The 18,814-nt window shown below is 43.7% G+C and overlaps 1 protein-coding gene across 1 annotated transcript in view; it reads left to right on the top strand.

Moving 5' to 3' along the window:
* Positions 1-11,988: 11,988 nt before the first annotated feature.
* The window catches only part of LOC309977514 (low-density lipoprotein receptor-related protein 2-like), a gene marked incomplete at both ends in the record, with an annotated part of 34,705 nt that continues 27,879 nt past the window's right edge, over positions 11,989-18,814 (top strand). Inside the window, 7 exons of the mRNA XM_082863626.1 lie at positions 11,989-12,085; positions 13,504-13,623; positions 14,020-14,259; positions 15,092-15,205; positions 16,246-16,365; positions 17,653-17,778; positions 18,357-18,560. Of these exons, the coding sequence (XP_082719752.1) occupies positions 11,989-12,085; positions 13,504-13,623; positions 14,020-14,259; positions 15,092-15,205; positions 16,246-16,365; positions 17,653-17,778; positions 18,357-18,560 (1,021 nt within the window). The remainder of the gene's footprint in view (positions 12,086-13,503; positions 13,624-14,019; positions 14,260-15,091; positions 15,206-16,245; positions 16,366-17,652; positions 17,779-18,356; positions 18,561-18,814) is intronic.

Here is an 18,814-nt window from a genome sequence, read left to right as displayed (position 1 = left end):
TTTCCATTTCAACTGCTTTTTTGCTAGCAGAGAGAAAAAGATACTGTTATATTGTTTACAGGCATGTTAGCCAATTCTCTTATTTCAGTATAACTTAGTGTTTATTAAGTTTTTTGGATATAGTGACATAGAAAAGAAAGAAAATATTTTATTTATTTTTTAGTGTTTTTTTTTTGCGGTACGCAGGCCTCTCACTGCTGTGGCCTCTCCCGTTGCGGAGCACAGGCTCCGGACGCGCAGGCTCAGCGGCCATGGCTCACGGGCCTAGCCGCTCCGCATGTGGGATCTTCCCGGACTGGGGCACGAACCCGTGTCCCCTGCATCGGCAGGCGGACTCTCAACCACTGCGCCACCAGGGAAGCCCGAAAGAAAATATTTTATTTATAAAATACATTTTATTATGCTGCTTATTTTGTTCCCTTGCCTTGCTGCCTCAGCTAGGATCTCCAGGACAATGCAGAGTAATCATGAAAGCAGTGTTTCAGCATTTGTTTATCATGATGCTTGCTGCTGCTTCCATTTAGCTCTTAGACTATCTGTGAAGATCTCTCTATTCCCATTTTACTTATACTCATAAAAAATTAGGAATGCTGCTGAATTTCACTGAAGGTTTTGAGCATATATTACAAATCATGTGGATAATGTAGTATTAATCCTTCAATTTTTAAGGTAACTAATTTTACTAATAAACTTCTTAACGTTGAATCAACTTTGCATTACCAGAATAAACCCTACTTGTTATTCAGTACTATGTTTTTTTAAGTACCTAATATAATTTACTTTAGACTTTTGTCTCCATTTTCATGTGTAATATTTGTCTACTATGAAGTACTAAAATTATACTAATTTCATAAGACAAACTGGAGTTATTTTCAGTTTTTTCCTCTGAGCTGTAACAGTCTTAATAGCTTCCAAATTATTTACCCTTTAAAGGTAAGCTGGAACTCAGGTTAAAAAAAAAAAATCACCTGAGTCTAATACTTAAAAAAAAAAAAAAGCATCTATTTAGGTATAGCTTACAATGCCTCCATTTTACATGAATAGTTCAATGAGTTTCAGCAAATCAACCTGCAATCACCATTCCATGAAAGATGCAAAATATTTCCATCAACTCCAAAAGTTTCCTTGTATACTTTTGTGTGTGTGTGTGTGTGGTACGCGGGCCTCTCACTGTTGTGGCCTCTCCTGTTGAGGAGCACAGGCTCCGGACACGCAGGCTCAGCAGCCATGGCTCACGGGCCCAGCCGCTCCGCGGCATGTGGGATCTTCCCGGACCGGGGCACGAACCCACGTCCCCTGCATCGGCAGGTGGACTCTCAACCACTGCACCACCAGGGAAGCCCCTCCTTGTATACTTTTTCAGTCAATTCCACCAGCCTCAGGCAACCACTGGTCTAAATTCTAAAACTATAGCCTAGTTTTGCCTGTTCTAGACCTTCATATAAATAGAACCATACAATATATACTCTTTTGCGTTTATCTTTTTTGCATAACACAAATGTTTTTGAGATTCATCCACATTATTGGACCTATCAGTTGTCTGTTCTTTTTTATTGTTGAATAGTATTCTGTTGTATGGCTGTACCCCACACATTGTTGATCTACTCATCTTTTGATGAACATCTGTTTTATTACAGTTTGGGGCTAGAATGAGTAAAGCTGCTGTAAAATTAGTGTAAATGTCTTTTATGGACACATTCTTTCATTTCTCTTGGTTAAATCTCTAGAATCTAGAGATATTGCTGGGTCATATATTAAGTAAATGTTTAATTTTATAGGAAACAAACTGTTTTCCTAAACTTGTTGTTCTACTTCCCCTACTTATCAGCAATGGATGAGAGTTCCAGTTGCTTCACATCCTGCCTAACACTGCATACTATCAATTATTTAAAAAACATTTTAGCTTTTCTAAGTGCTTGTAAGCTATATTTATCTGTGGTTCTAATTTGTAGTTCCCTGACAACTACAGATACAGAAATCTCTTTTTATGTATTTAGTGCCCACCCATATCTACTTTTATGAAGTGGCTCTTCAAATCTTTAACCACTTTAAAAATATGGTCATTTGGTTTCTTGTTATTGAGGTATAAGATTTCTTTATATATTCAGGATATGAGAACTTTTTGAGATGGTCTATGGATACCAGTGAGTCCATAAGGTCAATTATTTTCAAAATAATACCAAACTATTATGCACCCTTTTTTGTGTGTGCTGACATTTGCACTGATGGTAAAAAACAAACAAAAAACTAAAGGTTGGTAAAACCACTGACTCCTTTGTGTGAATCAAGGTGGTGGCACCAACCTATACTAGTGATCATTTTACCCTTTACCGCCATACACTTTTAATTTTATTGGTTTGGCCAAAAAGTTCATTCGGTCTTAAGGAAGAATAAGACATTTTTCATTTTCACCAAGAACTTTATGAAACATTAACTGAACGAACTTTTTGGCCAACCCAATAAAATATGCCTATTTCACTTAAGCATGTATTTGATGATACAATCAAATAGTAAAAATTATTAATTTTATTACATTTTAACCCTGAGGTGCATGGCTTTTTAATACTATCTGTTACTACATGGGAAGTTTGCATAGGCCCTGCTGCTGAATGCCAAAGTTTGAGGAGGAAAAAACTTGTGCAGTTGTCCAAGTTGCAAGCATACCTAGACACTCTTTTCTCAGAATATCATTTTCACTGGAAAGAATGACTGATAGACATCTGGTTATTCAGCCTCAAGTGTTTGGCAGACATGTTCCTCAAAAATGAACAGTGTGTATGTGTCATTTCAAGGAAAACGACTGACAGTGTTTGTTCCCAATGATAGAATTTGAGCTTCCAAGGTAAAATTAGAATCCACCATCATGAGCTTGATAGCTTCCCAATAGTTAAAATCGTTTCTGATGACATTTGTAGTGACGTTAACAAGTACGATTTTTTAAACATTGTATAATAGAAGGTGTCAACATTTGGAATATCAGCATAACTTAATGAACCAATATTTTCCAGATGAGCCACACCTGAGGTTACAGTTTTATATGGGAAGATCCACTCAAAGTACAAGACAGGACAACAGATATTAATAAGAACAGTATGAAATGCTCGTTGATATGGCTTCAGGTTCCACACTACAGCTAACCTTTAAGAAATTATCATTTCTTGGGCTTCCCTGGTGGCGCAGTGGTTAAGAATCCACCTGCCAATGCAGGGGACACAGGTTCGAGCCCCAGTCCGGGAAGATCCCACATGCCGTGGAGCAACTAAGCCCGTGCTCCACAACTACTGAGCCTGCGCTCTAAAGCCGCGAGCCACAACTACTGAAGCCCGTGTGCCTAGAGCCCATGCTCCTCAACAAGAAAAGCCATCGCACAAGAGAAGCCATCGCAATGAGAAGTCTGTGCACCTCAACAAAGAGTAGCCCCGGCTCGCCGCAACTAGAGGAAGCCTGCTGCGCTCAGCAACAAAGATCCAACGCAGCCAAAAATAAATAAATAAAATAAATAAATTTTTAAAAAAAGAAATTATCATTTCTTAAATGTTGGCGTTGGTATCTGTATTAATTTCAAAGGGCTGACATAAACAACCCACAAACTGGGTGGCTTAGAAGAACATAAATGTATTACGTCACAGTTCTGGAAGCTACACGTCTGAAATTAAGGTGTCAGCAGGTACATGCTCTCTCTGAAGGCTCTAGAGGAAGAATCCTTCCCTGCCTCTTCCGGCTTCTGGGGCCCCAGATGTTCCTTGGCTTGTGCAGCATGATTCCCATCTGTGCCTCTGACTTCACATAACATTCTGCCTGTGTCTTTTTCCCTTCACGTGTTTTCCTTCTCTATATGTCTGTGGCCGAATTTCCCTCTTATAAGGACACCAGTCATACTGGATTAGGATCCACTCTAATGCCCTCATCTGAACTTGATTAAATCTGTGTAGAGCCTATTTCCAAGTAAGGTCAACTTTCTGAGGTCCTGGGAGTTAGAACTTCAACATATCCTTTTTGGGGGAAGCACTACTGAACGCATAACAGTATCAAAGAAAAATATTTGCAGTGATCTGGAAAGGCTAGTGAAATACTTCTGTGGCCAACACATATCTGTGTGAGGCCAGGTTTTCTTCATATACTGTAATCAAAACAACATCGTAACAGATTGAATGCAAAACCACATGAGAATACAGCTGCCTTCTATTAATCTCATTAAAGGGACTTGTAAAAATGTAAAATACCACCACCATTCTCATTAACATTTTCGTATTTTGGAAAATGTGATTATTTTTCATAAAAATACATCATTTATGTTAACATGTATACATTTATTATAGTGACTGAATTAAAGTGTTTAAAATTGTTTTAATTTATGATATAGTAAATATTGATAGGTACAGGTAAATATTGATAAACAAAACCTCTTTGGTTGGAGGGGGTGTCCTTAATAATATTGTGAGAGTAGTCTTCACTAAGGGCTAGTGGCCTTGTAGGCATCTACAGAATGTTCCAGGTGTTCCATAACTGCTCCAAATGTCTTTGAACTCTGTCAAGGTCAGGAGTTGTTCAGCTTATAACTACTCTTCAGTAGTTATTCTTCACCTGTACCCATGGAGTCTCACTCCATACATGTCCAGCTTAGAATCCAGCGAATGAACCCCTCTGCAGAAGCTCTTTTTCTGTGTAGCACCCTGTTCTCCAGCACTCCGCCCCAGACAATCCAGCTGCTTCAGGCTCCCTGGACTCTCATCTGTCCCTCTGTCCCGAGACCACTGTGTTCCCCCTCCCTTTCAAGGTTTGGTAAATGCCTCCAGGTAGAATGCTTTTTCAACCTAGGTGTTTGGAAGATAGAGCACAACGTAGATTACTTTCATCATTAGGCCTACCGTTCTGCTTTTTTGTCAAACTGCACACGCCACTGCCCCCCTGAACCGTTACTGGAACGTACGCTCTATGAAGGGACGTAGTTTTGTTCGTTTTGCTCCCTGTTGTGTCCTCAGTGCCTCGAACAGTGCTTGGAACAGAGAAGGTGTTTGACAATTTGCTAAATGAATTCAAGGAAGGTGTGAATTTTAATGCTTGTCATTATATGACCTGGATTAAAACATTTGACAAGGAGAATATAATAATTTAGAGATAAAAGTCTTATTTATATTACTTATTATTTCTATCACCTGTGTCTGGGGCTTCCTCAGATGGTATGCGTTGAGAGCTGATGCTGGCTGTTTATAACAACAATAAAGCTGCTATTTCTGTGTCTATATAATCTTGTTTAGTTGAGATTTGAAGGCAGGTCTACGGTACTGCAGTCCCAGGTACCTTACCACTAGCTTCAGTGCTTTCTTGAGGACCAGTGAGGAAAACTGGTCTATATTCTTATACCTCTGAGTTACTGTGTCACTGAACATCATTAAGCAGCTCAAACAAGCTGGTTCCAAAGCAGCAACATTTCAGTAGAAATCGATACATCTAGATTTTTGTTAAAAGCAGAAGGGTCCTTTTAATTGGATTATGCAATCAGAGCATACAGTGACTTTAAAGAAAGCTCCAGAGCATATGGCATTCTGAAGTCTTCAGAGTGTGGTTTGATGGGACCAGCAGCGAACACGAAGAGGAGGTAAGATTTAAAAGAAAGCTGTTGGAGTACTGTGTTGCAAATAAAATCTAAGAAGGCACTTGGCAATTCACTTTTCTATTTTTTTCCTGCTGTTTTCCTGCTGCCTTTCATTCCCAGACACTATAAGTGTTCCTTGCCAGTTTCTATTCTAAATTCAAACTCCATCGTGTTCTCTCCAAGAATCTGACACTTATTTCTCTCAGTAGACTGGAAAGAAGGAATGTCACAGCTTAGCTAAGTAAGGGGGTGAGAGGGTGGTCTGTGCCTCCCTGGAAGGTGTCACATGGTCTCATTTTTATCCACAGTCTAATCCCTAAATGGCAGCATGTGGGTAAAATGACCTCTAAATTCTTCCAGTCCTGTAAATCTACCATCCTGCAGGGATTATGCTCGACTCTAGTTCATACCCATTCAATTTGATACACGTCCATGTCCAATTGCTTGTTAAGGCATTCCCCTCCTGGCTGTGACACAGGCTGAAAGGGGGATAGTGTTCTTTAGGGCTTTTGTTACCCTGTATTTACAGTGTGCTGATGACCAGCCGAAGAGGACTGCAATCTCAGTGCTGTCGTTACAGACCCGGGGTCAAGAAGGCCTATACTGCCCGAGTGAGTGGGAACACGGGAGGCAGCGAGGGGTCCATTAGGACAGGAGCCCAGGGGTTTGAGTCACAGTGAAGCCCTCAGTTTGGGGCTATCAAGCCCTTGCTTTTCAAAGTGATGTCTGAGGGCTGGCAACAAAGGCATCACCTAAGAGTCTGTTAGAAGGTCAGGCTCCTCCCCAGACCTGCAGGACCAGAGTCTGCATATTCAGGAGGTTTCCAGGTGTTTTGTAGACACACAAAAATCACAGCAACAAAAAAACTTAGGAATAAGCCTGAACAAGGAGGTGAAAGTTCTTATATGTTCAGAACTATAAAACACTAATAAAGGAAACCAAAGATGATCCAAAGAAATGGAAAGATATCCCATGCGCTTGGCTTGAAAGAGTTAATATTGTTAAAATGACCATACTACCTAAAGCAATCTACAGATTTAATGTGATCCCTATCAAATTACCCATGACATTTTCACAGAACTAGGATAATCCTAAAACTTATATGAAACCATAAAGGACCCAGAATTGCCAAAGCAATCCTGAGGGAAAAGAACAAAGCAGAAAGCAAACCCTCCCAGACTTCAGACAATACTACAAAGCTACAGTCATATAGAAAACAGTGTGGTATTCGCACAAAAACAGGCATATGGGTCAATGGAACGAAACAGAGAGCCCAGAAATAAACCCACATACCTACAGTCAATTAATCTTCAACAAAGAAGCTAAGAATATACAATGGGAAAAAGTCTCTTAAGCAAGGGGTGTTGGGAAAGTTGGACAGCCACACATAAATCAATGAAGTGAGAACACACCCTCATACCACGCACAAAAAGAAACTCAAAATGCCTTAACGACTTATACATAAGACATGACACCATAAAACTCCTAGGAGAGAACATAGGCAAAACATTCTCCGACATAAACTGACATAAATTTTATTAGGTCAGTCTCCCAAGGCAATAAAAATAAAAGCAAAGATAAACACTGGAACCTAACCAAACTTACAAGCTTTCACATAGCAAAGGAAACCATAAACAAAATGAAAAGACAACATACCGACTGTGAGAAAATATGTGCAAACAATGGGACTAACAAGGACTTAATTCCCAAAATATACAAACAGATTATGCAACTCAACAAAAACAAGAAAAACCAAACAGTCTAATCGAAAAATGGGCAGAAGAACTAAATAGATATTTCTCCAAAGAAGGCAAACAGATGGCCAACGGGCACATGAAAAGATGCTCAACATCACTAATTATTAGGGAAATGCAAATCAAAACTACAATGGGCTATCACCTCACACCGGTCAGAATGGCCATCATTAAAAAGTCCACAAATAAATGCAGTGCAGAGAAAAGGTTACCCTCCTACACTGTCAGTGGGAACGTAAGTTGGTGCAGCAACTATGGAAAACAGTATGGAGGTTCCTCAAAAAACTAAAATAGAGTTGCCATACGATCCATCAATCCCACTCCGGAGCATATATCCTGATAAAACTATAATTCAAAAAGATACGTGCACCCCTACTATGTTAATAGCAGCACTATGCACAATAGCCAAGACATGGAAGCAAGCTAAACGTCCACTGACAGATGAATGGATAAAGTAGATGAGGTACACACAAACAATGGAATACTACTCAGCCATAAAGAACCAAAATAATGCCATTTGTGTAACCCAACGGGACCCTATGGAGCCTTCCCAGAACAACCCCCCACCCCATGTTAGTCAGAGTGTATTTAATCAGAGAAATTAGAAAATGCAGAGAAAGGAAAACAGTCAAGCAAGACAAAATAATAATAGTTTAGCCATTAAACAAAGTCAAGTTCCTCCTCAAGGGCTATAGATCCTATTCTGAGCCACACCATTTGTTTTGCAGCTACTGAAACCCCCGCCAGGTGGGAGAAGTTAACTGTATGCTGCCCACAAGCACTTAAACCCCAGACCAGTTGGAACCAGGTTGATGATGTTGATCCTGATTACCTCACCACCAACCAATCAGAAGAATGTCCAGGAGCTGATCACACACCCCACAACGCCCCTCCCTCATCCTGTCTTTAAAACCCTTCCCTGAAAGCCTTCAGGGAGTTTGGGTCTTTTAAGCACTAGCTGGCCCGGACTCCTAGCTTGGCCCTGCAACAAACGCTCTGCGGTCCTTCACCACAACCAGGTGTCAGTAAATAGTAGGTTGGCTTTACTGCCCCCAGCAAGCAGACCCAATTCTGGTTCAGTAACATTTGCAGCACTGTGGATGGAACGAGAGCTTATCACACTAAATGAAATAAGTCAGAAAGACAAATACCGTATGATACCACTTACATGTGGAATCTAAAATATCACACAAATGAACTTATCTAGGAAACAGAAACACTCCCACATACAGAAGAGACTTGTGATTGCCAAGGTGGAGAGGGGTAAGGGAGGGATGGAGTGGGAGTTTGGGGTTAGCAGATGCAAACTATTATGTATAATGGATAACAAGGTCCTACTGCAGAGCACACAGAACTATATTCAATATCCTCTGATAAACCATAATTGAAAAGGATATAAAAAGGTATATATATATATATAACTGAATCACTTTGCTGTACAGCAGAAATCAACATTGTAAATCAACTATGCTTCAATTTAAAAAACAAGTTTGAGAAGCTTTAAGTATTGTCGACCGTCCCTACCTTAAGTGTGGCAAGGGCTTTGAATCAGCTTAGCGTCTGCTGTCCCACTGCAGGAGGGGCGCCAGGTCCCAGGCCCCAGGCACTCGTGGCCGCTGAGCACCCCCGGAGGAAAGGCACGCGAGGCACCCCAGCTCCGTCTACAGCCCCGCTCCTTCCCGGCAGCTCTTCTCTGGGATCTGGAGAGGCCAACTCCCCGCGCAACCCGCCCACCGGCGCCGGCGTTCCCAGTGCGCGGCGGGAGCGCGAGTTAAAGCCGCCCGGGCGGCCAGTGCGCTCAGCCAGCCCGCGGCGGCCTCGCGCAGCGCGCCTCGCGCCCGGGTCCCCGCGCTGTCTCCTCGCGGCCATGGGACTCCGGTCGCTCCTTCGGCTCCTGCCGCCCGTGCTGGCCGCGCTGGGCGGCCTCGGGGGTTCCGCGACCGGTGAGTGGGGCCCGCGGGTGGGGCGCCCCGGGAGGGACCGCATCCCGCTCTGCAGGCTGCGGGGCGCGGGGCTGCCCGGCTGCCGGGCGGGGGCGGAGGAGAGCTTGGGGTGCCCTCGCTGGGTGTGCGCGGCTTGTCCCCCGTCCTGCAGTGACCTTTTGCCTGGGAGGGCGAGGCTAGACCGTCTGGAGGGGCCCCCTGCTTCTCAGCCCTTTACTCCTTAACAAGCCTCCCTGGTGGGTGGGCTCAGCGGATGGATCGGATGTCTTTTCCTCTCTGGCCCTCAGGCCGGTGAGAAAAGAAGCTCCTTCCGCACCTGAGGGCAGGGCGCACGCTCCCTTCTAGGTTCTTCCTTTCCTCAACATCCAAGGGAGTGGGATTGGCTTTCTAGCCCTGGCCTCTGATGGGCCCGCCCCCTAGGTTTAACCAGGCAGCAAATTTAGCCTCTTGGAGGCCCGGGACCTTGGGAAGAGGTGCTTCCCTCCAGAAACAGCCCGGGGGAAACGGAGCTTGGGCCCAGGTGCGATTAGCAAACAACTTCCAGCGCGCTTGTTAATACCACTCAGGTGTAGGAGGACCCCAAGGCAGAGGAGAGCTGAGTTGGGGTCCCAGGGTGACTGAGACACCCTGAGTTCCCGTAGGGCTGGTGGCTGGTGACCTGGGCAGGTAGGTGCCCAGTGTTTGTCAAACGCCCTGGCCTGCAGGATTGCCCATCTCTCCTGACAGGTGCTCCCAATTGGCCCTCATGGATGAAGGCAGATTTTAAATCATTTTTTAAGTTATGCAGACACTTTGTTGGTCAAGGTACTGTTAACTGGTTTGCAGGAGATGTCACTTAGTCTCTGAGCTGTTTGCCCTCCAGGAGGGATTCTGACCCTCAGGGTTTTTGCCTAACCTGGTGGGGCGTCTCTGTGGCAGGAAGCCCTTGCCCTGGGTGGTCTGTTTGCTCCACCCCCGGAAACACGGTTTAAAGTTACTTGCCTTTTTCACTAAGCAGTGTTGCCCAGGCCTTCTGGTATGAAGACATCTTTGTGATGTCTGTTGTAGAACAGCCCATGATCATTGTACTTTGTATATTGACAGACTCGGAGAAAGCTACCATGAACTTAATATGTAAATAGATTAATAAATACATTTTAAATTTATTCACAGCAAGTATGTACCTAAATTTGAAAAGTAATGTTTGAGACCCATCTACAGATGGTGTTCAGAATCCATGTGCACACTGGGTCTCCAGACTGAGAATCACCAGGGCAAATAGTGGTCCAGGTGGGACTCGCCTAGCAGTGTGAGTCTTTGAGGGTTGACTGCAGCCCTAACTGGGACCCTTCTGGAAGGATCTGTTAGAAGAGGTAGCAGAAGAGCTAACACTTTGGGAGCATTTGTTTGGTGGTTATTGTGCCCAGTGACTTTGTACTCTTTTAATCCTTGCATTTTCCTCTTAGAACCACTTATTTACTAGCCTCACTTTACAGACAGGAAAAACTGAGGTCCAGAGGGAGGCAGTAACTCTCCCGAGGTGATGTTAGTACGTGGTCTAACCAGAACTCCAACCTAGTAATTAGCCTGACGACTGAGCCTGGGGTCTGAGGGGTTGCTGACCTCACCTGTTCGCAATTGAATGGTTTTGGTCAAGTGAAGTGGGATTGCCCGGATGGTATGTGAGTAGCTGGCAAAGTTGTTAGCTATTCATTAATAACCAGTGCCTCCTGAGTCTTTCATTTATAATGCAAATTATAAGCCAGCCTTTTAAAATCAAACACTGAGTAACTATGCTAAAAGCACTATCTTAGAGGGATGCAAGTAAGACTGAGGTCTGGTTCCTTACCAAAGAAGGTGTAGTCTACGCGGTGGGCTTCCATTGTCAACTCCCATCACATAGCTTTGCACACGACTTTCCATCCCGTATGCACACACTGTCCCTGGGGTAGGATTGCTGGGTCTTCACTGCGTCTTACGGAGACTTCTGCCAAATGGGACATGTGGCTTATGTTTTCTCGGAACCAAGGATTGGCTTTTTCTCTTTGAAAGTTAGGCAAAATAGTAAACTAAGTATAACCAGGCCTTCTCTGAGCACCACATCCATAACAGGCTTATTTTTGACCATTAATCGTTCAGGGTTGAGAAACACAAGTTCATGATTTGAATAAAGCTGATAATATAAATCAGTATCCTGCAAATAACGGAAAACTTAAGTATTTATAACCAGGCTATTAGAGGTATTCTTATAAAGATGGCATGTAGGACCCCAAACCGTAACTTCATTTGAAGCTGTATCGACCCATGTCTAAAAGGAAACTAAAGTCAAGTGCTTTGAGCCTAGACCTCTAAACTTGCAACGCTTCATACTCTGAGTCTGTAAGACCGAATCAGGCCTAGAAGATAGTTGTATCTTTTTAAGCACAAGTGTAAGTCTGAGCCATTCTAACAAGACAACAGGGAGGAGATTGACAGCTCTCCAGCAACAATTCCACAGCATCAGAAAGAATGGTCCCCAAGGATCGTCATGGCAAACCTGCATGGGTTTTCAGGGTACTGAACCCCCTAGCGTTCTCCTAGATGATAGTTGAAGGAAGGTCTTCCAAACAGAACAGTGAAAGCAGCTTACATGAAAAGGTCTCCTGGACCCAAGGAATCCAAGAACTCTCATGGCTTTGCTTCTTGGTCCTTCACTGCAGATGAAATACAGTGTCAGATGACGAGGCAAGCTGCATGTGGTGGGAGATGCATTCCTGTGGCCTGGCTCTGCAACGGAGAGCAGGAGTGCCCGGGTGGGGCGGACGAGCAGTGTGGTAAGTGGTCTCACCACCGTGTCCTGTTGTGTATCATGCACTCACCCACACCTGGCCCTTATTGCTATGTGCCTGGTTGACAGTTCTCATGGTTTTCACCCTCTTAGGGGGTGTTCGGAAATGTTGGGTGTTCTGCATTGTTGCAGGCTTTCAGTGGGGAAGGCCAGGCATGTTTCTTTAATTGTTGGCAGCACTGTTGTCCAAACAAGTGTGGAGGGCGAGTTGGGATGGAAAAATCCAGCAAAGGTCTGGCTCCTCATCTTAAACTCAGACTTAAACATCTATGACAGCGTTACTCAAACTGGAATAATACAAGGATTCCTTTATAGGAAATCCCTGCAGCCCCCAGTGCACACAATTACTTTTATATACAATAAACTAGTTCAACTCTTATATGCTTAGAGATTTTATACAACTGAAAAAACAGCTTTCAAACTGGGGACAGGAACTATAAAACCAACAGAAATCAACCATTTGGTAAATATCTTCCTGAAATAAAGTTCAAGTAATTCTCTGTGCTAAGAGAGCTCAAAACCCCAGAAGGGAGGCCAGAGCACCTGTATGTGAGGAAAGCCTCTCACCAGGTGCCTTGCCTCCCTGTGCAGTGAATGTGGAAGGGAACTTTCCTCATTAAAAGAGGAGAACCCCCATAAGCACTTGGTGAGTGCTACCCCTCACGCACATTCCTGGGGTGGTCACTTACTGTAACTACTTTAACATGAAACCGTGGATATCAAAATGTGTACTATTACAGGTTACAGTAAAATTTCAGACTTGCAGAAATGCCTTGTGCTTGGACCCCCATACACTTTAGCCCAGCTCCCCAAGTTTACTAGCTTCAGCCAGTAGGCAGACTTAAGTGGAAATACTTGAACGTCTTACTAAACCCCAAACCCCAGTTCGCAGGTTGCCATAGATCTTAATCATCTCAAACACCAAAGGAATTCAGAGAAGTGAACTCATAAAACTGGACTAACACAGGGGCCACTAGCCACATGTGAGGATTTAAATTTATTTAAATGAATACAATTAAAAATTTGTTTGTGTATCATACTAGCCACATTTCAACTGCTCGATAGCCACATGTGACTGGGGGCTGCCATTCTGGACAGCATAGATGTAAAAGGCTTCCGTTGTCACAGAAGGTTTTACTGGACAACGGCGTTCTAGAATAATGGCAGGAGATGTTTATCGATATGCTAGGTGATTGTCCCTAAGGTAGGGGTACTGAGGGATATTGTCAGAAGTAATGTGAAAAGGACAGGCAAGTTTAGGGTTGACTCCAGCGGCAAATCAGGAATTAATTATTCTTTTGCTAATGAAAGTACTTAATATGAAATCCAAATTTAAAAGCTGCTAGTGCCCTGACAAACACCTCTTCCTTTCTGCCTCTTCTTGGACACCGCCACTGCCTGCAGAGGAAGTATGTCACGGACACCCACAGGCCTGGCAGTGTGATGATGGGAGATGTATTTCCATTCACTGGCTTTGTGATGGTGTCAGTGACTGCTTAGATGGCTCTGATGAGGTTAACTGTGGTACGTACAACTTATTTTTACTTTCAGTGACACTCTCTGTTTATTAGCTGCATTGATTAACATCAACAGTGAAACAAGCCCGTCACTAAACAGCCTTACGCATGCATGCTAAACCCAGACATTAAATTGTCTCTGGTATTACGGGTAACTGTTTTCATCTCTTCTCCATTTTCCAAAAGTACTTAAAATTAAGAAGATTATTAGCTCTATTGACTTAAAAAAACCTATTTGGGGTGAGACTTCAGAATACAAAGTTGTGGCCGCCTCTCCCATGGCTCCCCTCCTTTCTGTTCTTGGTTTTCTATGGATTAAATTCATGAGCAAACCACAAATCCCTAAATAAACAAGGCCGTGGTACAGGGGTTCTACCTCACCAAGCCAACTCCTGCCTTTTAGAGAGAATGACGGCATGTCCAGACCCAAAAATCCAGTGTCCAGGAGATCCTCAGTGCCGTGATGCCTGGGAACCCTGTGATGTAGATGAGGACTGTGGAGGTGGGTTCGGGGAAGCGCACTGCCCCCGGCACCGGTGCCTGGCTGGGCAGTGGCAGTGCAGGAACGAGGTGTGTGTCCTGGACCGCTGGCGGTGTGACGGCATCGACCACTGTGGGGACTCCTCAGACGAGGAGGGCTGTGGTGAGTCTTGCCCCTCGCCCCACCTTTTGTTAAAGGGAAGGTTGGACTATGTGGGCTGCTTTCTGCAAGTCGTGTTTTAATTCCTACGACTGAGACTGACATCCTGTATCTAAACACGGGATGTTTCCTAGCAATAACCAAGATTGCCTTATCCATGGAAACGTAAAGCAGTGCTTAAATAGTAAGTCTGCAATGGACACTCTAAGCATTGCCTAGAATGTTTCCACTATTCAAGTCTGGCCAACGCACAGAACACCTGAGCACCAGTATCCGAAGGAAGTCTCCTGCATCCTTCTGTAGTGAATATGGAAGGGGAACATTCCTCACTAAAAAAAGAAAGCGCTCCCCCCAAAAAAACTTGGTGAATGCTACAGTCCCTTTTTTACCCTCAGTACACAGTGTAGTGGAACCTCCGACTTTTGGGTGAACCACAATTCCATTCACTCTTTCTTCCCAGAGTTAAATTTGCAATATCAAATGTGTTCCGATTCTGACATTTTAATAATAATTTATAACCTGGTTTCTTAAGAGAATACTTCTATTAGGGCTAGTGTTATCTGACTTAAATACGATTTCAGTTAGAACTATTTAATACTAGTTCAGTTCAATTTTAATACGATTTCAATCTAGTGCCCTGATGTCTTAACGTAGTTGCTATCAAGTCTTAAGTCCCAGTTCCTGATTACTCTGCTTAAAAAGATAACTTCCTTTCCTACCTAGACTTGCCTTGGGTTATGGAAATACTGCTACCTTCCTGACCCACTATAAGAGTTGTCTATTTTTACCACCACCCCAAGTATTAATGAAAAGGAATGCTTAACTTCCCGCACAGCTTCCTGTCCACAAGGCACGGTTGGATGTGATGAGGGGAAATGCATCCTAGAATCCCTGATGTGTGACGGGAGCGTGGACTGTACAGATGGTACCGATGAACCCACTACATGTGGTAAGAAGTCAATTGCTTGGCTCAACATGGGAGAGGGAGAGTAAGTGAAATAACTCAGGGCCTTAGTTAACATGGGGGTCTCCTCTCTGAAACAACACTTGGGCTCAAACTCCTCCAGAAGCAATTATCCTTCAGTGATGGATCCCTTATATTTTGCAAGTTCCAGCCCTTGGCTTTGGTCTCCTGAATGTGAGCAAATATTACCTGAGCTGTAAAAATTGAGGGCCATTCTCACTTTGTAGCTTTATGGAAATAGACTAGCTAAAGCCCTCAAACTCCATGGCTCCTAAAATTCTGTAATAAGGAACATAAACTTTGCCACAAAGAAGCAAATCATTTATTCAAGACAAAAACGTAGATTCTCTAAGGATTTAACCAAAGAAGGACGGAGGAAGACTTTCCTGCCTCTGAGCAGGCAGCTCTGACTTTTAAACCCTTGTGGTTCTCACTATGAAAATCACTGTCGGTTCCAGCTGGGGCAGAGGGAGAGTGGGTATCTGTCCCCAGTCATTTGGTCATCTGTCTCTTATTTCCCCCCAAATCTGGTCTTAGACATTATGATGAAAGCTCTTTAGTACTGTTAAAGGCCGTGAAAGAAGCTTTTCATGAAGGAGACACAATAAGAGATATTAAAAGCATAAACAGTGGTACACAAAATACACGTTTCTGGTCCTGTATAGATAATTCATTGGGATTAGTAAATTATTATGTCACTTGCTGAGCTAAGAGTACCAGCTGTCCATAAATTCTGGAGAAAATAGAAAAGAGGTCGCTGGTTCCTCCACGGGTGAACAATACACAAACACTTGAAATGGTCCAGACCGTTCTCCTTCCCCTGCTCCAGGATTCCTAACTTTCCCTCTTCTCTGGTCTTCCCCCAAAGCCTCCAGTTTCCTAGGTAAGAGAGCAGGGTCAAAAGTTATCTTTAACCAGCCATCTACTCCTTACACAAGTGTGTAGGGTTGTGACACAGTGTGGTTTATAAAACGTTTGCTCTTTACCATGTTCAACTGTAGTGACCACTGTCCTGTCTCTACCAGGGAAAAACTGCTCTCTGGCCAACGGGGGCTGTGAGGGGCAGTGCAGGGACACAGCCTGGGGTGTCCAGTGTTCATGTGGAACCGGATGGCGATTACAGCCGGATGGTTGGAGCTGTGGAGGTCAGAATTCATTAGGCTCATCTTTACAACTTTTTATTGTAGTAACATAAAATTTACCATTTTAATCATTTTTAAGTGTGCAATTTGATGTACATTCACAGTGTTGGGCAACCATCACACTATCCATTTCCAGAACGTTTTCATCATCCCCAACAAAACTCTGTACTCATTAAGCAATAACTCTGTCCCCCCTCCCTGCTGAACTTTATCACCTTTCTGCCTATGAATTTACCTGTTCTAGTACTGCATATAAGTGGAGTCATACAGTGTTTGTCATTTTGTGTCTGGCTAACTTCACTTGGCCTGTCTTTAAGGTGCATTCGTGTTGTAGCATATATCAGAATTGCCTTCCTTTTTTAAGGCCAAATAATATTCCTTGTATGTATACAGTTTGCTCTTTGAATATGCAGGTTCCACATTGGCAGAGTCAACCAACTGCAGATTGAAGATACTGGGGTGTGTGTGAGGGATTCTAGAAAGTTCCAAAAAGCAAAACTTGAATTTGCTGCCTGCTCGCGACTATTGTATTTACCTCGTATTAGGGATTCTAGGTAATCTAGAGATGATTTAAAGTATATGGGAGGGTGTGCCTAGGTTATATGCCAGTACCACACCATTTTATATACGGGGCTTGCGCTTCCATGGAGTGTGGTATCCACAGGGGTCCTGAAACCCATCCCCTGTGGATACCGAGGGGTGACTGTAATCATATTTTGTTTATCCATGCATATGTTGATGCTCACTTGGGTCGTTTCCACCCTTTGGCTACTGTGGACAATGCTGCTATGAGCACCGGCGTGCGAGTGTCTGTTTCAGTCCCTGCTTTCAGTACTCTTGGGTGTATACCAGAAGTGGAACTGCTATGTCACATGGTAAATTCTACGGATAACTTTTTGAGAAACCACCACACAGCTTTCTGCAGCGGCTGTGCCATTTGACATTCCCACTAACGACGCACACGGGTTCTGATTTCTCCACATCCTTGCCACTCATTCTGAATTAGGCCCTGGCTGGCTTGGCAAGGGGCTTGTCCCCTGGAATGTTGCTAGGGTAACAGAACTAAGTCTTCTGTGGCAGCCACACATCTAGGGTCCCTGTATTGACGGTTCTGCTGAAATATATTCACATTTGTGGGAATTCTATGGAGGCAGGGACTTTCTGTCCCAGCACCACAGAGTGATCTCCACCTAATACACGTTCCATGAGTATCTGAAAAGTGGCCCAAAAGAACAAAAGTACTTGAGATTGTTCCTTGTTCTTCTCTAATTTCCGACTGTCTATCATCAGATGTGGATGAGTGCTCTATGGCATACAGCCCCTGTGGCCAGCTGTGTCATAACACAGCAGGGTCTTACTCCTGCGGGTGTATTCGAGGTTACCAGCTCCACAATGGCACCGACTGTCGAGTTACAGGTGAGTTTCAATACCAGAAGCAAAGCCTAGCTCCTGCTCTATTCTTAGCAGCATTTATAGGTACGAGTGATATAGACGATTCACTTCAAGGTCTGGTATTAGAGGTGATTCGACTCTTTCCATAAGGAAGCTGCTATCAGTATTATAACATTAGTTGATCAATTTTGAGTGTCAGTTCCTATTATGTGTCTTTACAATGATTTAGTTTCTCTGCAGGATCTACAGCTAGGTGCTCCAGAGACCCAATTGATGATCTTAATTTGTCCTGTGCTGCTTTCACAATGGGACACTTAATTTGGCTGCTGTATACAAGGCATGCAGAGGACCTCTGTCTAGGGGAGAAGGGCTTAATCTGAAATCAGGCAGAAAAGTTCCAAAGATTCATTTCAATGTGCTGGAGTTCAGAGGAGGAACTGAGGCTTCACGTGGCCAGCCAGGTCTCCTCTAGATCCACCTTAGTCCAGACTTCAGGGATAAGTGGGTTTTGGCATGGGCCGTGAGCCAACATCTTTAGTTAAGGAGAACGGTGTGAAAGAAAGTTTCATAGTCACATGTCACTCCTTCTACTTCTATTGCAGATGATGCTATTAAAATTCTTATCGCAGCAGACAGAGAACTTGGTGTACTGGATCGAAGAACAGGCGTCTATGAGACTCTGGTGCCTATAAACTCAAGGCCTACTTCTGTTGCATATGATCTGGAGAGAAGTATGTACTTCTGGGTGGATGAAGTCTTAAATATGTTTGTTCTTGGGAAGCCGGACTCTGTTCCTCTCTATCCAGGTATCTTTCTTAATATTAAGAGCCCTAGCTTCTTCAAGCTACTTGAACATAATGTCAGAAGCATATGTGTTCATCTGGACATCTTCTGTGACTCACTTGTCATGAATCACGAGAGTACACAAAATCTTGATTTGAGATAAGTCTGTGTAGTTTGGTTCTACAGGAGCTTTGTGGAGCGTAACCTGAGATGAGACTGCTATCAGGCAGTACTGGAAGTAAGGGGGTGTGGGCTCTGGCCAGGGTTAGTCTCAGCC

This window comes from Leucopleurus acutus, assembly GCF_964270905.1.
Source record: "Leucopleurus acutus genome assembly, chromosome: 21".
NCBI lineage: Eukaryota > Metazoa > Chordata > Mammalia > Artiodactyla > Delphinidae > Leucopleurus > Leucopleurus acutus.
This window is presented reverse-complemented; position numbering and strand designations above follow the sequence as displayed.